Raw genomic sequence first — 19,615 nt, 5'->3', positions numbered from 1 at the left:
TTTGTAACTGATTTTCAGTATACTCTTAAATATTGTTTGATAATTGCATACAACCTGTATAATGAAAAAGTATATCATATGATCTTTTTGTAGTTTATTGCTTTACTGATCGACAAACACAATGCAAGTTTTTTTTTCTAATACAGCGTCCCATTGTGTGCCCACGATACTGAGATGTGTTGCATCTGAAGATACTCAATATATGATAAAATAAGAAGTTAAGGTGATCTGTTTAGTGGGGAGCCCGCCATCCTGAATGCAACTTGGACCAGACATGTGTTCCACGTGCCCCAGGTCACACAGTTTCCAACAAGCTTGACATCAGTCGAATGGAGAGTTTATCCATAACATGTTTCTGTCTATGGGTCATTTTAAAGCAAATTAATGCTTTTTTTAAACAACATTCGGCCTTTTTTCGACCCCAATGAACAGGAAGGTGCTAATAGTGTAATTACATTTTGTTTAATTGAGAAGGCAGATGGATGCCAATTAGAAAGGCCTAATCAATGTAGAGATTGAGAAGCATTGAAGGAGGAGTTTGTTTGTGAGGAGTGAGTTATAAAAAGACAGGGTGACTTTTCAACTACTTCAAACCAAATGTACATGTTATGTTATTCTCATTATAAAGAATTACTAATTAACCATCAAACTATGTATAAGCAAATCCCACCAGTCAATTCTATTCAATTACGTTTTACCTACACCGATATTTGTATCAGGAAATTTCCATTATTTAGCTCGGCATATTGGGAAGGTTTAGCAAGAATCCTAGGGAACCCATTGCACCAAAGCCTGTTAATGTTTTGGTTTTGTTATTAGGAATGTGTTTTTCCACCAAAGACAAGAGTGTTTAGAGCAGTAGACTTCTGTCTTCTTGGACATCAACAAGCAATATAAGAAACATCATGCAATTTTGGGAAACTATTCCAATTTTGCAAGAATACTTGTTTATTTGATATGAGAACCATATGTGAAATGCATAAAACCATGTGGTAAGAAATCTCCTTGCAAACGACCCATTATGAAGGGTTAGCATGGCTTTCCTTGCTGTAGAAGCTCCCTGGGGTTGGCCCTATAGTGAAGTCAGTGTTCAAACTAATGGCTTATTGAATACACCCTATATTCAGTTTGAAGTTTGGTATAACCAACATACTAATTTCTTAATTGATACATTTGGGAAAATCAAGGCTACTCTGGGTCAACGCAAAAAGTCAACATATATGTGACCACTGTATAATGGGCATAATGTTATCAGTAATTAATAAAGGGGTGGAAATAGGGTAGTTTGCATTGCTTGTGAGGTATCTGATGGATTATTAAAACACTAGACGGAGCCATTGAAACTCAGACTGAAGTAATCCTTCAAATTGAGACGTAGATCACACAGAGAAGATGCAGATTAAAACATATACTGAAAGAGTTCCATAAATTAAAAGTTCCTCATGCACAAGTGGGAATTGCTGATAGTGTTCGAATTTCACATCAACAGTAATGCGGTCACATTGCTCAAAACAAGCCGACATGCTTTGGGGAATATTAGATACATTTATTAACCACACCAAGCAGTTTGATACTTCTTAATTGAATTACAAGTGCGCAAATATGCCTTCTTGTGCCTGTATAAACATATATAAATAATAATTAAGCTACAGCAGCAAATGATGCACATAAAAGCTAAATCAGTAAGACAATGTCAAAAGTATATCTCTTATAAATGTGTAAAATAAGATCTCTAGTATAGCCAAAAAAAGAGTTAATTCATTTGCATTTCTTTTTTTTTTTTTCGACAAACATATTTGTAGAGCTGAAACAACGAATCGATAAAATCGATAATAATCGATAACGGAAATCATCGATAACGATTTCCGTTATCGATTAATCGAGTGATCAATTCGTTGTTGGAGCACTCGGCTCCTTTTACTTACCTCCGCGAGCGTTCCCCGCTTCTGCTACACGCTCTGCAGTCTCCGCCTTCTTTTAGCTACGTGACGGATGTGACGCGTTCCGGAGGTAAGTATTCTTCATGTCTATGTGCACGGATCGCACAGAGCCACTCGCACAGAGCGAATCGCTCTGTGCGAATGGAGCCACTCGCACAGAGCGGTTCGCTCTGTGCGAGTGGCTCCACTCGCACAGAGCGGTTCGCTCTGTGCGAGTGGCTCCATTCGCACAGAGCGGTTCGCTCTGTGCGAGTGGCTCCATTCGCACAGAGCGGTTCGCTCTGTGCGAGTGGCTCCATTCGCACAGAGCGGTTCGCTCTGTGCGAGTGGCTCCATTCGCACAGAGCGGTTCGCTCTGTGCGAGTGGCTCCATTCGCACAGAGCGGTTCGCTCTGTGCGAGTGGCTCCATTCGCACAGAGCGGTTCGCTCTGTGCGAGTGGCTCCATTCGCACAGAGCGGTTCGTGAGTGTGGGTGCAGGGCAGAGTGGGGGTGGGGGTGCAGGGCAGAGTGGGGGTGGGGGGTGCAGGGCAGGAGACTGGGTGCAGGGCAGAGTGGGGGTGGGGATGCAGGGTGTGAGTGTGGGTGCAGAGCAGAGTGGGAGACTGGGTGCAGGGCAGAGTGGGGGTGGGGATGCAGGGCAGGGTGTGAGTGTGGGTGCAGGGCAGAGTGGGTGCAGGGCAGAGTGTGAGTGTGGGGGCAGGGCAGAATGTGGGGGCAGGGCTGGGTGCAGGGCAGAGTTAGAGACTGGGTGCAGGGGCACAGTGCAAAGTGCTGGGTGCAAAGTGCCAGTGCTGGGTGCAAAGTGCCAGGGCTGGGTGCAAAGTGCTGGGTGCAAAGTGCCAGGGCTGGGTGCAAAGTGCAAAGTGCTGGTGCAAAGTGCTGAATGCTGGGTGCAAAGTGCTGGATGCAAAGTGCCAGGGCTGGGGCAAAGTGCTGGGTGCAAAGTGCTGGGTGCAAAGTGCCAGGGCTGGGTGCAAAGTGCTGGGTGCAAAGTGCTGGGTGCAAAGTGCTGGGGCAAAGTTTCTTGAACAGTAATAGTCCACCTCTTTTCAGAATGTTTGGGGTTATTTTGTTTCATAAATATTGTGTTTGGGTTCTTGTACTTTGAAAATATTGTTTTTTATTACATCATAACAAAATAAGAATGTTAATGTAAATTTTAAGTTGTTTTTTAACATCCAGTTCATTAAATTCTTTTAAATAAACGAAAAATTTGCATATTGTTTTTTTTATCCGATTAATCGATTAATCGAAAAAATAATCGGCCAACTAATCGATTATTAAAATAATCGTTAGTTGCAGCCCTACATATTTGGTCCTTCTTGTTACGTTACATGCTGTTGTCATTGTGCAGACAATAGAGTTGCTTACTGTTCAATACTTCCACCAGGTTTAATGCTTCAATAAGTCTTTTGGTATAATAGGCAGCCAAGGAGTGACAGGAAAAGTAATGCGGTTGACATCTGGTATGATTTATAGAACAGTGTAATTCAAGCAATGGCAACACATCACTTACTACTTGAAGACAGGACGACAGCTTTGAGAAATGGAGGGAGGAGACCCGAGATGGGCAATTAATCTCTACCCACAGTTTCATGATTTTACTTCTTTGGTCTACTTTTTATGTTTTAAATTGACTGTCTTTGAAGCCGCTGGTACAGTAAGGGCTTTCACATTCCAATTTGAATTGCATTATCCAATAGCTTAATTCAGAGGAGCCGAGATAGCTAAGTGACTATGATGCAAAGTAAATGTACTCTTTTACTGGAATAATTGTAAATTCCACATTGAGGGGTTTTATTTCATACTTTCGGTATATGCAGCATAGCAAAGGCAAAAGCTTACATTGATTGCACACAAACGCTCATGCACATTCACCTGGGCCGATCCAAGGCTTTGGTGGGCCCTGGGCAAAAAATATAATAATGGGTGCCCCCCCCTACCAATACCCAACCGTGTTTCCATCACATTCATTCTGGCACATTTAGTCCCATGAACCCACTGGGCTCTGGTGGGCCCCTTGTTGCTGGTCAGCTTTGGGCATGTGCCCACTTTGCCCTGATATTTACCGGGTAGGAGTGGGGGCTTTCCACAGATTGATGACATTGTGACCGAGCAATGTGAGTCTCCATACACTGGCAGTCGACAGAAGGGGAGAAATAGCTACCAAATGAGGCACATATAGTCAATCTAAGACAAGGGTTGTCTAAATAGCTCTGCTTGAGCACAGATGATTAAATTGAAGCTTCACATGGAACTCGTCTGCATTCAAGCAGGGTGATCTAGAAACCCTTGTCTCTTTGTGGTCCTTGACACCTGGAGCACCAGGCCACTATTTTCAGATAATGGAAATACGTGATTATATCATTATTTTCTCAAAGGAGGTGTCTGATTAGAGCTGTCCATTGCATTCCAATGCTTTAGTCATCTATTTTAAGAGATTATACAGTTTTACAGAAATTGCTGGAAAAATCTTTGAGGTCTCGTGGCAATTACAATCTCAGCATGTGGCATTCCAATGAAGATAGGAACTGGCTCCTATTTTACTGCGATGGACATATCTTTATGCCGTACAAAATAACCCGAATAAATATATTAATAAACATCATATTTGAGGAAGAGACTTTTTAGAAACTTTTTCCTGAAATGGAGCCGAGGTGCCTTCGCATAACCCAGACACATTTCAACATAGGCATAAACTGCCTTGAGGTGATAGAAGTTTAAAGTAACCCCTGCCTTGTTCAATATTAAATTCACAGCTTTGTACTATATGTAGTCGGTTTTTCCTTTAATCATACAAAAGCTGGAAAGTCACGGTTCTCTGTTCTTGGTCTGAGTAATTATTTTGCTTCAGATGGACAAGATGGGGAGCTTTTTCCATTAAATGTACATGTAAGTCCAAATGCCCATGTTCCTATCTCCATTAATTTTGCTCATAATTATTTATGACATAACTGCTGAGAGAAGGAAAGGCACAGGATATCAATCAGATCCTAGGAGTCATAATACATGCTGGTCCTTAGGGCTCTTCTGATGGTAACCCAACATTATTCCACTAACTCCTAAAAATGATCGACTGCTTTTCATTTTTAATATTTTTCTTTTTGAAAACATAGAAAACTGCTGGCATAAACTGCAACTCTTATCATGCCAAAGCAGCTAATCACCCAGTCCTTGTCTACGTAACACATGTTGCTTGAGAAATGTAATGATACGTAATATAGGTTTTAGTTTTAAAATTAGATCACGAAAAGGATGCATTATAAAATATATATATTAATATTTTTATTAAAATAGCTTTACTTTAAAAAAAAAAAATCCAGGGGAACCACATCTCATATTACTAGGCATTAAATCAATGATGTTTTCCATGATTGATGGAAAATATCGTATTTTACAGATTCCAGGACTTAAACGGTGTAATAAAGTATTTATCACACGAGCATACTCACATTAACATACTTGCACAGTGCATTCGGTCTGTCTTCTGTGAGGTGGCTCTGTGGTATGTATATATATGTAAAGGTACCTTGTATGTGAATTAATTGCTCATAAAAAATATATATCTGCCACATATGTAAGCGCGTTTGAGCAGGGCCCTCCTCACCTGTTGTCTCTGTAAGTCAATTTGTTATGTTACATACTACTTTTTATGTCCTGTTATGTACAGCGCTATGGAATTTGATGGCGCTATATAAAACAATAAATAATAATAATAAAATATGAGATGTGTGTAACATGCATAGTTCAAACACTAGGGACAGTGGAAAATTTATATTTTCAGGGAACCAGACAATAACTGGAGAGAAGAGGGGGAAAATACTTATAATTAATACACGACTTAACTGGAGACCATGTTAAAGTTTTGAGCAGGTAGAGAAGGGGAAATAGATATGGCTGGAATTCCTGGAAGATTAATGGGCCAGTTCTAGTAGGAATGTTCCTTCTATTCTGTGCATGGCTGCTTCATGCTCTCACCTAATAACATACTTCTGAAAATGCATGCGCCTTGCGATACAATAGCTCGATGCATCTGTCTCTCGTACGTTTCCAATGAAAAAACTAATAAAACAAATTCATATTCATGTGAAATTACCTGACTCAGGATATGCAGTCCGTAGTCCGTTAAAACATAATAATTTATCAGCTTTTGCCAGCGCCGAGATAAATAAATTACATTTCTAATAATAATTTCATATTTTTTAAATTAAATGTAAAAATAAAACTAACATATGCATAGAGTTTTTTAAGAGAACGATCTCATATACATGTTTCTGATTCTATGGATAATTACTCCCATGTGGCTAGTATAGGTAGGTGGGGAAATATATTTCCGTATACATACCAGAAATAATTGTTTCAATTTTAGTTTGTGAGATGCTAGCCTCTCGGGGATACTAGGTCACAGATTCCCTAGGAATTTGACTTAATCTGGGAAAACCTCCATGTGTACCATTTTCGGCTACTAATGCTGGGTGACACTTTAGATTGGAATCAATACAAACATCATATATCATGCATATAAGCTTAAATCAAATATCCTATGCATACGTCTATGAATGACTCATTTAGCAGACATGTACTGTAGCTCCCCATTTATTACTAATCCTAAATTGTATGCATTTAGTTTACTTGTGTTTTTATACTGCTGTTCTATCCATTCAGTTGTTCGGTTTTGCATTATGTTCTAGATCCTCATCTCGAATCTCAATAACGCAAAGTATTTCCCTGCACAGCAATTATCTAAGCTCTGCTTGTCCAAATGACTTCTGGCTTATGGTTCTTTTCTTTTCCTTTTTCCAGCTCTGCGAAGTAGCTACTCATGTAACACTTGCAACATGGTCCTAAATTCAGTTGAGCAGTATCATGCCCACCTTAAAGGTGCTCGCCATCAGAACAAGTAAGTCAACAAAGTAAATTCAATGTCCAATTAAACACGAAAGAGAATGATGCTATAATGGTGCCTGTTACACATAATGCAGTGGACTTTTACTTAAGGAGTTTTAAGTAGTACATTGTCTTATAAGACAGGATATTTTATTTTAATGAAGAAAGCCCCACCATCTTAATATTCTGTTACACATCAGTTATACTTTCACTATATCTAGATGACTGTTACTGCTAGATGCTAGATACTGCATGTAGTGACATTGAAAACCCGCCCCAGGACGCACTGTGATTGCTCAGGAGATCGCTCAGGAGATCGCTCACTAGCACCATAGCGAGACGCATGTCGCCTCTTGCACGATGGCTGCACTCTTTAAGAGGCTGTCTCCCCTGCAGGTTGAATACAGTTACTGCATTCAACCATTCATGTCAAGGGATTAGTAAAATATATAAATAAAAATAGTTATAAAAAAATAATCAAAATAATTCTCCAGTGATGACACCATCGGGGGAACCATCCATTTCCAACAAAATGTAAAAAAAAAGTTTATTTTTATGAGTAAGTCCTAAAATTAGCATTGTATCTTCCCAAAAGTGTTGGCATGGGAAGAGTTAAAATACTAGCATTTGAAATAACCATGAAGTGTCTAGATTTCAAATATGTATGGTTTGATGATCTCAATTGTATTGGCCGGGTTCAAAGATGACCAAATGTCTAAATTCCAATTTCAATATCTGGATAAACCAAAATAATGTTATCTAAATAAAGCCCTTCTTGTCCTGAAAAAAAAAACAAAAACAATATATAATGTCAATGTTAAAAAACAAAACAAAAAAAACCACCAGATCGCAGGGTTAAAGCTGTTGTTTACTGCTTGAAGTCACTATTCTAAGCACAGCTAATCTGATCAAGTAGGAAAACATTGGAAAATGTGAGACTGTCCTTGTATCAGGCCTCCTTGTACCTAATTATTCTGACATACATGTAGCATAGCATACAGTACATGATATATTGGGATCTTAGGGTATAATATATCATATACAACATGTATTAGTCTTGAGAAAGTTGTGATTCTTCCTAAACTAAAGCAACAGTAGCGCGATTATTTTAAGACCTGTGTGATTGATGCTTTTGCAACAGCAGTGACAAGTGACATGGGGAATTGCACCTGTGTGATTGATGCTGTTTAACAATTTATACAAGAACGATATGCTTTATAAGCAGGGTGACCAAACATACAACAATCAAGTGGTATCAAACAGAGAATTTACTTGTAAGTGATTTTGAAAGTAAACATTTAAAAATAAGACATTGTAATGAATAATATTATGAAATATTACTGTCATGTTAGTGTATTCTCCAACCCCAACAGGCATTATCTTTTCCCATTCAATGAGCATGTTCTCAGAGCTTTGGGTACACTTCTTCATGCCTCCTCTCCATACCAGTATACTTGGCCTGTGATTAAACTTTACCTTCCCCGACCTGTTTCCTTTTTCTTGGATTATAAATTACCGTAGCATTTTGTACCATGTCTTAGCATTAAAGTACCGGCGGCTGCAGGGTACTCGGAGGCTCAGCCTTTGGGGGAAAAGGTTCTGTCAAGAAGAAGAGTTAGTTGTCCTTTTAACTTTAATGTGCCAGAAGCTGCAGAGTACTCAGGACCTCAACCTCTAGGATTGACTATTGCAGTTAGGGGTAGTGTATGTAGTTTACCTCTACAACAGTCCTATCCACCAGTTTGTTTCAATTACTATGTATGATAATAGGTGGAATACTGCAGAGTTTGACATAAGGTTGATAATTATGCGTCATTACTTGAACTAGAGAACTGTTGTGTATAGTGAGATTTCTGTAGGGACATGAAAATTACACGTAATTATCAGGGAGACTGGGGCAAATACACAAAGTTATCATGTAGGTTATTTTGCATTATGTGATGCAGCTCAAGGGATTTCTCCATTGGTTAGCTATATCTAGACTTAATCTAGGCAATAAATCTTAAGTCTTGTACGATGCAGTAAATGACATATCACAGCCAGCGATTCTTAGATTGCTACAAGATTATGTCACTGTTTCTGCAGCCTTTTCTTATCTAAAATCTCAATGCACCATTGTCCTTAGCATTTTCCTGAACACATATATTGTAATTTGAAAACATAAATGTGCATTACAGAGTTTACCAACTCAATTATACGCAGCTTACACTTAAAGCCTCGTAAACCCTAGTACGAAGTGAATCATAATGGTAATTATAGCAGTGTCCTAGAAATCATAAACAGCCCATAATTGCTCAACATCATCATCATCTTGCACAATATATCACTACAGAATAATGGAATCAGCTGGAAATATGTTTTGCTAACTTTTTGGGGAAAGGACTATGCTGTGCCTTGTTAAGTCATAGGGTATAAGAAGGATGTGCCTTGTGAAACAGTGGGGTGGGAGAGGGACCTGCCTTGTGAAGCAGTGTGATGGGAGAGGGACCTGCCCTGTGAAGCAGTGTGATGGGAGAGGGACCTGCCCTGTGAAGCAGTGTGATGAGAGAGGGACCTGCCTTGTGAAGCAGTGTGGTGGGAGAGGGACCTGCCTTGTGAACAGGGCCGGCCCTACAATGGAGCCGACTGGGGCAATTGCCCCAGGCGGCACTTTGGTTGTTTGTTTTGAAGCGGAGGAGAGAGAGAGGGGCGCCGAGAAGTTTTCGCTTACCCGCTCGGCGCCCCTCTCTCTCTCTCCTCTGCGGCGAGTCTCCCTGTTCAGTCTCGGTGCCGGCTTGTAATGATGAGCGCCGGAAGTGGCGTCAATTTCCGGCGCTCAGCATTACAAACCGGCACCGTGGCAGAGCAGGGAGACTCGCCGGCAGGACTCTTTAAAGGTAAGTACCGGGGGGGGGGGTGGTAGGAGAGGGTTGCGACTTGTAAAGCCAAGTGAAACAGCTATGTCACATTTTATTTGTAGAGTACCAGCACATTCTCTACATGAATTTGTTTTCTTTACAGAATTATAACATGTTTTTGATATTATACAGTACATTGCAAGTATAGAAGTCAGAAAGGGTTGGCAAGATTTACATGCAGGGGATAGATACTGTATGTTCACTCGGAAGACACGTCTGTCCCAATTGTAGAAGCCCAGGAGCTGCCATCCCCAAGATCAGCCACCCTAGACCTAGTCAACCTAGGCAAGAATATGCCACTGGCAGGTATTTGTCAACAAGGTAGCAAGGTGTAGCAACTGGTAAGGGATCAAAAAGTGACGTACCTTTAGTCCTTATGTGTATGTCTCCACCTAAAGTTTTAGAAGTGTACTTTCCACATTTCCAGTAAGGCTTTTCTACGAATCTACCATCATCTCATTGATGTTCTGCACTGACAATTGTGAAAATGGCCGGAAAGCAGATGTGAGGCCACACGAAGGCTAGGGACATGTAAAAGACCCATGTAACGTATACATTGGCTTATATTTATCTACAAAGAAAGGCAACACACTATAGCAGGCAGACCTTGCATTACTTTTCTATAGTCTTTTTATTTGTGAACTCCCTCCAGTGCGCAATTAACATGACAGAAGGACCTTGAGCGTACTAAAAATATATAGTCTTCCTTTTTTATTGGGGTTAGATAGTAAAGGTAAAAGACTTTGCATTGATTTTTCTTTATACTTCTACAGCTTGATGATTCATAGATAAAAGATCACATTTTCTTCCATATTGATTGAGGAAGAAATGTATCATACTTCATTTTTCTGGGCAAATGGTTCAGGAAAATTTACATTTCTAAAGGAGGTTTTGCATCTCTCTATGTTTAAAGGGTAAAATACAATACAGATTCTTTTCTTCCTGCTTGTAACCCTGCTTTCTTCAGAGAGAAGTTTAGAACACATAAATGAACACCTGAAAAAGTATAGGGCTTTTTCAGGAAATGTTTTTGCAGTAATTTCTGTGGCCACAGACCAATTTATGAAGAAGCTGTTGATTTTTTGTCATCTTCATTCTGTAAGATTATGGGTAACAAGAATGAATAATGTTGGCAAAAACAATGTCGGTTCAGTCAAGGTTTTTGCCTATATAGTATCCACAGCAATTCTGTGTCAGGTTTTATTACTGAGTAACTGATTATCTTTTTCTTTTCTTTTTTTTTTTTGGAGCTTAAACGTTCCCCGTACTGCAGGGGTCAGAACTTTACATGTGCTACTATTACACCAATTGGGACTTTTATGACATTGTTTTCCAAAAACATATTCATATGTAGTTGGTCCCCCCTTTGCCGCTACAACAGCTTCCGCTCTTCTGGGAAGGCTTTCCACAAGATTTTGGAGAGTTTCTGTGGGAATATTTGGCCATTCATCAAGTAGAGAAAGTCTGGCTTGCAGTCTCCATTCCAGTTCATCTCGAAGGTGTTTGATGGGGTTAAGCTCATCCAACCATGTCCGTATGGACCTTGCTTTGTGCGCTGGGGCACGGTGATGCTGGAATAGAAAAAGACCCAAACTGTTCCCACAAAGTGGGAAGCATAGAATTGTCCAAAATGTCTTGGTGTATCCCCTTCTGCGTATGGAAAGGGTGGACCAACTACGTATTAATGTCTATTTATTTAGAATGCAAAAGTCCTTATTGGTGTAATGGTCAGGCGTCCCAATACTTTTGTCCATATAGTGTTTGTCTCCTTGAAAGACATGGCCGACATGATCCTCCTACTTTCCTGTGATTATGAATTCAGATAATACAATTTTGATAAATAAAACTAAAATGTTCTCACAGTTTACTTGGGACTTCATCATTAAATTTGTAGGGTTGGTGTGCACACATATTAACACTATTCCCAAAAATAAGGTCAGCATAAAAATCTACATCCAGTCAATGGTTTTTTGCGTATGAAATTTCAGTGACATAAGATAAATAGGTACTAAGGTACTTAATCACATGACTTTTTTCTATAGTCCTAAACAGATGTTTTTGCGGAAGGCTATTTTATGAATCTAATAAGATATGGTAAAAGTGAAATGCATGATGACATTGTGCCGATGAATAATGTGGCTTTAAGGCACAGTAAAGGGGATTGTAGCTGAACATTTCCCATTTTTCCATCTGGTATAAGAAAAGTTAAGCTAAATTAAAGCTTGGAGATTAAAAAAAGCACAGTAATATTCAAAGTTAACTAGACTCAGCCTAAGGCATGATGGATTTTTGCTGTTATTAGTCAGACTGGATACTTATAATTAATGGTCCCACCAGGGAGGCCTGGGATGTGTTTTAATTATTGAAACTTCTTATCTAAGGCAGCTGTTATATAAAAGTATGTTTTATTACTAAGTGTTCTTTTCTGTGGCTGTTTTATTTTTGGTGCTAGATTTTGTGATTAAAATTCAGTTTGGGTTTTATTTTTTAATCGGAGCAAAAAAGAAAAATAATTATAGACTCCTTGTTGTGTGAAATTGCAAATATACACAACGCCTTTCGAAGATCAGTTCATAACAGCTGTGTTTTGATCACACTTCTGAAGAGCATCAAGAGATTCCATGCCAGGTTGCGTCACCTCTTCAGAATTCATCTGAAACCGGGCACAACGTTCTAGAAAATTGTAAATACAGGCTGGCTTTGGAGGCTCAGAAAACGGCCAGTTTTCAGCTACATCTGTGATTAATGTCATTAGCCGATTCATCTAATTAACTCAGAAGGTCTGTAAGCATCTTTATGAGAATTTCTACTGGTTGTAGGTTTCTATTTTTAGTACAATATGGCTCATGTCTTATAACAAGGCTCAACAAAACCCTGATTGCAGATCATTAGCCAATTAATCTAATTAAGCCAGAAGTTATGTAAGCGTTAGAATTTTACCTAATGTTAGTCTTCCAAGTGCAGTGTGGGTCGTATTCTACAACAGGGCTCAACAAGACCCACGTGCCAACTTGTGTGTCCAGCACATGACCACTGCATTACTAGTGGGGCAAATCCTGGCTCCTGCTCGTGGGGCTGATTTGTCTTACAGTTATACTATATGTATTTTATACTTTAATAATTTTCTCTAGAAGAACACTTTGTTTGGTGTTGGCTACACCAAAAATCAGTGAGTATTAAAAATCAGTTTACCTAATAATAAAAAAAAATCAGGAACCTCCCATTCTGTGTATGTATCTAATTCTGGATCTACACTGTTGTGTCTCTGTATGTGTCCTTATGGATATTCAAAAAGACCAGCTGTCACATGATTAGAACGTGGAGGAAATAAACCCATATTCGCAAAATCAAGCAACTGATATGATAACATGAAACACCTTATGCATGCCTGGTAATAAATACCATAGTTATAGGGCTCAATAGCAGCAAATGACATTAGCGTCAACTTGTGTACTGATAATAGTTGAAAAATCACAGATCGGGGCCATTTATAGGTGAGAATGTGAAATAGAAATTTGTATTATGTCACATTATTTTAATTATGTATGGGATTTGGGCCAGCTTTACCATTCCATGAGCATCCATACTGAAATGCAGGGTACTCATAAAATGTTCATTTTACTTGTATAGTAATTGCTCCATAGACACATTCTTACAATTTTGACAGCATTAGTTCAACCACAAGTTCAGACCCTGATGCTCAGAGGGTGAAGAGTAGGTTCTGCAGTGCCCATCTGGATAACGAAGCACCGATATTTAGCATAATATACTTATTTGAAGTGATACTTAAAAGAACTTCAGAAGAATTGCATGGTACTAACTTGGAAATTACATCAATTATTCTCCAAGTTTTAGTAGATTGCTGGTTGGAGGTGCTAATGAAGAGCTGAGATTTGCATCATTACCACAGTGCACTCTTTTTGCCATAAGTACTTTCAGCTTTGTTGGCTCTAGTCCAGATTCACAAGAACATTCTGCATTGCTTTATTTCTTATTTCGATAATATTTAAAAATGATGGAAATATTATTATTATTACCTTTCATTTACTAAGCGCCAACTTACTACGCAGCAATGTACAATTTAATACATAACAAATGTACATTAACAAAATACAGACACAACAGGAGTTGAAAACCCTGCCTGTGAACTTCCCATCCAACCTGACAACAATGGTGGTCTTATAAGGGTCCCACTTGTGAGTTTACAATTTAAAGGAATAATATGGATAATTGAAACAAAAGGAGGGATGACGAGATAGAGTTGTAGCTTTCTTGTATCTCTGTTATAGCAGTGATTAAAGGTAAGTGGTTTTCAGGATGTAAAAGAGGATGTATAAATAAAAGACGTGGATGGTTGTGGCAAAGAAGGGTGGCTTAGTACTGGTGTCAGGATGGTGGCTTTCAAGGGGCGTGGGATGTTTAAGGAAAGCTACAAGAGGGGAAGGAAAAGATGAAAAAGAGAAGATTTGTTTAAAGTAAAAACGTGGAGAAGGAGTCACAATAAACCACACAAACTATATATTGCTTGAAAGCACTTGGAGCCACCCCATTTATCTTTCTAGGTCACCAACAGCAACCATAAAACTTCCATAACAGATGATTTTTGTTTTTTCCCCCTAACCATTTGAAGAAAAAAAAAAAAAGCACTGGCCTCTAGCAGCTCATAGTTGTGGGTCCTAGCCTCATGTTCACTCCTACTGACCTTGATTTGTCACACTGACACAAACACACAGAACATTGTCATCTTTGCTGACACAAACTCAATCTATAATACAATATATGGAAGGAAGAACAATACATTCAGAGGCAGTGACTTATCCTGCCCTAGGCTGTCAGATCCAGCAGCTAAACTGGTGTGTGTGGGCAGATTGCCCTCTTGGGTGATCAAGTCCCCTAGTGTGCTGTACCTCTTTAAGCTGGTTACAGGTGAGATCCCTGATCTCCTCAACTGGCCTACATACTAAAAGGCTATGTGTGCCTTTAAGAAAAGAAGCACAAAGGTATGCTGTCACGGGATTGTGTGCGTATCAGAAGGACGAAACGTCTGTGTGTCCCTAGCAACTCCCTGAGAGGTACCAGAAGCTGTGAATACAGTTCTACTTTCTGATTAAACAAGTACATGAACATGTTAATGTGTTTCCACTTGAGAGGAAGAAGCAGCTTGAAGAACATGATTTAGCCTGGTTGTTTTCCACAATATAAAGCCAATACCTCTTTGACATGAGGAATTTGAGTTCAATGAGACTCTGTCTATTCTCTTGATAGCGTTTGAGCTCAGAAACCGAACTCTCTGGAAGAGTGTATCGAGTTAAAAAAATAACATTTGTTTCCCTGCTAACTCATGCTACAGAACTTCACAAAATAAATAAAAAAAAAAATACTGGAAAGAAATAGCAAAATGAAATGTTGCCAATCTCTTTTCATAGATGATGACTAAGGACCATTATGCAAGATACACAATCTGAATATTGAATATGAATTTGTATTTCAATTATATTTTATATATCTCGAGTATTTGTTTTCTGGTTTACATCAGTTCTTCGAGAAACAATGAGAAATCAAGTAAAGTGGTATACTTTAATGTTCTAAATTGCATTGTTTATGTCTAGACTAAAATAAGCTTCTCTTTCTGCATTGTATTGTGTTCTCCCTCTTTCATTACTGGTCTGTTTTCTCGTTGTCTATGACACTGAGTGACGGTACTGCCGCTCCCCATGTAGTTAGTACCCATTAAACACGTGGCCTTCAGAATTCTGAAAGCCGCTAGAAGAACACAATTGCCAGGCTCGCCACTGTGAATGACATATAATGTCCTTATTTTTTTTTTGCTTTAAAGAATCGCTTGTAATTAGCATGTCAAAACTTTGCGAAGGGGAAACAATGGATTTGTTTGAATATAAAAGTTGCAATTGGGAAGCATTCCTATAATGTAGTTTGGGGTTTTTTTTATACATGGCTACCGGCTAATCTGCTCATTTAAATGCATATATCCAGTTGAAGTGCCTTAATACTTTATATTAGATGCAGGACCAGCTCTAGGGTTTCTAGCATTCCTAGTACTTGTCTTTAATCCCAGGGAAAAAAAAGACCCTTTCATTTTGGATTCTAGTGGTTAAGTGAACGTAACCCCATCGTTCCAATGCGGTATATTTTTCCAGTACCTTAATGGTGAAGAACGCAGCCCTTGTGCGGTCTCCTTTGATGCATAAAGAATCGGGGGGGTATTTCAATGAATTCAACCAATTCTTTTATCTACGAGTATTGTACTATTTTTGGATATGTTTTGTAAAAATTGTATTTTCAACATACACTGAAGTGGCCTGTCTCTAGCTAGCTGCTTTATTCTTTTCTAGATTGTAGAGGCAGGTAATAGAGATGTACAGCTGACTAAAGGACCTTTCCCCTGAAGCATGGATATAATCATTCAGCTTGCAGCGCCTCTGCCTCCTGGGCCACCCTGATAAGAACCTAGCGCACTTGGAGAGATTTTTCCGCGCTGTGCTTTTAGGTGAATGATGATTTTATTATATTCTCTTATCAAACGAATATGGGATAAGTGAGTATATTAACCCGTACTGAGGTGAATTATATATAACTGCGTGGTTCTATTTGGGCTGGCTATTTTAGAAAGTAGTTTCCTAATGGAGGTTATTATATATAAAGAGCATGGATAATATACTAAGTGTAGAAAATGTTCTGCAGTTATTACATCTATCTATGCTATGAATGTGTTCCTTATGGAGTGAGATAATGCAATAATCATTTAATTACAATTGCAAAATAATGCTTCAACCATCTCCATTGTACCAATTAGCATAGTAGATGGGTATGGGTTGGTGTTCACTGGAAATTGGAATAAGTAAATTTATTTCATGAATATGTTCATCTGACCCTCTAGTTTTACAGGTTGGCTACCAAAACTTTAGAAAAATTAATCTGAAGAAACAAACTCATCTTATAATTGAGGTTGTTATTTATTCAGACCTCAGATCCACTGCACAGCAGACTAAGCCTAGTGGCCTGTCACTCACCTTCACTCATGCTCTCTCGCGCACTCACTCTCATGCAGAAATGCTTCTCTTTCTCCACAAATCTGTCTTCATTATTCTAGACAGAGAGGAAACGTGGTGGAGCCAGGGAGACAGCTGCCCCCCTATTCCGCTAACCGCCCTTTTGAGGAAGTTCTCCGAAAAGGGCTGGTTCATGGAGAAGCGGATGAAAAAAGAAAACACGCTAAGAAGCGGATGAAAAAAGAAGAGCGAACAAGAAGAGGCAAGACAAGAAGCAGAGCTGTGGGAAGCAGAGAATGTAGAGCATGAGAGAGAGGAAGTGTGAGTTTTAGAGAGAGTGTAAGAGAGTGAGTTTTACTTTTTTCAACAAGGTTGTCTTACAGTCAGAACTTTTTTTATTTCATTAAGATCCATTAAGAGTTTGAGGGGTCATCTTATAATCGTGCAAATATGGTAATTGAAGTCATATTGATACATTTACTTTTGTTAGTAGGACAAGATGAGAATCGTGTACCAGCCGTACGTTTTATCTTTAACATGCAATTGTTTTGTACAATGGGAACGAAGCATATGGAAAGGTCACTCTCAACCATACAACGTTTGAGTATAAAATAATCTTTGTGACCGTCTCTCTTTTACTAAGCTCGTATACACCACTGCCTAGAATTGGGTGATGAATTGGTGGCTACACAGTGATCAGCTGATATCATTCTGAGCAGCGGCCCCTATGAGATAATTCTGCTTCAAATCCCTCTTTCTTCTCTGTGTTCTTATCTCTCTGTTACACAGAGGCAATGTAGATACACAAAGGAAGAAAAAAAAAAAGAACAAACAGTTATATTTTTTTAACATCCTTCACTTGTACAAATATGGCCTGTGATTTCATTGTAATTGTCTATGTGGAGTAGCCTGGGAGATTAATATGTGTTTGATCTATTTCACATAGCAAGACAAGGCAGGAGGAATGGTGACCCAAGGCTATGATATCTGTCACAAGATATGGCAGCTCATTATCAGCCTGGAGAAGCCATCCCTTAAGAAAGGAGGGTAGGAGAATGGATCATACCTTTTCTGGCACGAAAGCCCTTGAGTGACGCAAAATTCAATAACTTGAGAGATTGTAGAGTAATCATTCTCCATTAAAATTGTCCAGAAAAACCATCATCTGCAATGTTTTCCCAGAATTAAATAAAAAAAATGATGCCATCAATTTGATAATGAACTTCCCTGTTACTACTGATATACTAGAAACCACACTAACATATAGAGCTCTCACTTCAACCTTTGCCTTAAACTTGTGTATATACACGCTTTCTTTTATATGATTTCCTATTAGGGAACTTAATCTACTGATTTATTTTGCCTGGAAGTTGCTGTGTACAGTTCTATAAATAAAACAGGATCATTATTAATAATGATATTATGTATTAATTCATATAGCTGATAACACAAAGAAATAATTGCTACATTCCGAGCTGACCTGAATAATTCAGTTAACAATAGTTATTTTTCTGTTAGTCATTTGTCTTTCGTAGTGCATACTGGAAGCAAGAGGCAAAAATCAAGTCTCTTAGACAGTAATTTCTTTACATTATAGATAGGGCACGTCTTCACTAGGGTCATGCCTGGTTGAGAACCCTGGACCCCGTGTGCAAGGGACATCAGTGATCAACCATGGACCCATAGCCTACCATACACTAAGTATATGCCCTAGTTCAAACAATCTGCTACCTTTTGTTTAAGATTGTTAACCCTAGGTGTACATAATCAGAGAGCTGCATTCCCCTTGAGAAAATAGTTTAATAGCTGACAACTACTTTATTCCAGTCCATCAGTGTAAAGAACTGTTTTATACAATATTACTGAAGGATAAAAACTGTTTGTGTTGTGTGAGGACAGATGGTATGAATGCCACCAGGGTGTATTTCTAGAACAACTTGCCTTGCAGAAAGGATCTATATAAGTGGATTCTTTCTCTGAGAAACACACAGGCCACACTTTTTGAATATCACAGCCTCAGCACAGGCATCTCAATAAAAGAAATCCACATAGAGATGCATAGAATTCCTTGCCTGTTTGTGGTCCTTATGTTTAAAACCACTGATCTATATATATATACACATACAGTATGAACAAGAGTTTTAGCCCTGAGTAACACTAGATTCAATGGGACTCTCTGTGACCGATCTCGATACAGCTGCCAGATGGTGCAAGAAAATAATCTTCAGAGTCGCACTCGAGCTGCCCCAAACTCCTGTTACCTAACTCAGTATTTAAAGCTCAGGGTCATCTCCTGTAAGTGTAACTGCTTATCATACGTGAATCTATCCAAGGCAAGATCGGGAGACCGCCAATCGACACAAAACAATCCAGTAACCCAGCAAGAAATTGGTTTTAACCATTCTACATGTTTAGTGATGATCAGGGGTTTCAAGGACATAACACAAGTTTATTTCATCTAAAACAGTTGCAGTGAATTCTTCACAATGAGTTGAACTTGTTCAAGCAAAGGAATATCACGCACAAATGAAATCAAAACTATAGAACACTGTGAGGAAGCAGCATTTAAAACAATTAATATATAATATATATATATACATATATATATTGTAACATGTTAATATATATATATATACATATATATATATATATTTATATTAACATGTTACAATTCCCATCTGCGCCACTTTGCAAGAAAAGAACATGCAGCACTGAAACGTATATGTGGTACAGTTTAATTTCAGTCAGTAGGTATGTGGTGTCTTTGGTAGAGGTCATGAATGTGATGAACACTTTAAGTGAATGATTGTCCTTGACTCCTCATGAGACATTGTGACAGTCAAGTGAAACCAATAATTGTGTAACCCAAGATTGATCTA

General features: G+C 38.8%; 1 protein-coding gene across 2 annotated transcripts in view; it reads left to right on the top strand.

The window, feature by feature from the left end:
* ZMAT4 (zinc finger matrin-type 4) overlaps positions 1-19,615 on the top strand; it is a 129,338-nt gene that overhangs the window by 99,074 nt on the left and 10,649 nt on the right. For both annotated transcript variants that reach the window (XM_053450051.1, XM_053450050.1), the window contains one exon: positions 6,746-6,842. In XM_053450051.1, coding sequence (XP_053306026.1) covers positions 6,746-6,842 — 97 coding nt within the window. The remainder of the gene's footprint in view (positions 1-6,745; positions 6,843-19,615) is intronic.

This window comes from Spea bombifrons, chromosome 11, assembly GCF_027358695.1.
Source record: "Spea bombifrons isolate aSpeBom1 chromosome 11, aSpeBom1.2.pri, whole genome shotgun sequence".
Lineage (NCBI taxonomy): Eukaryota > Metazoa > Chordata > Amphibia > Anura > Pelobatidae > Spea > Spea bombifrons.
This window is presented reverse-complemented; position numbering and strand designations above follow the sequence as displayed.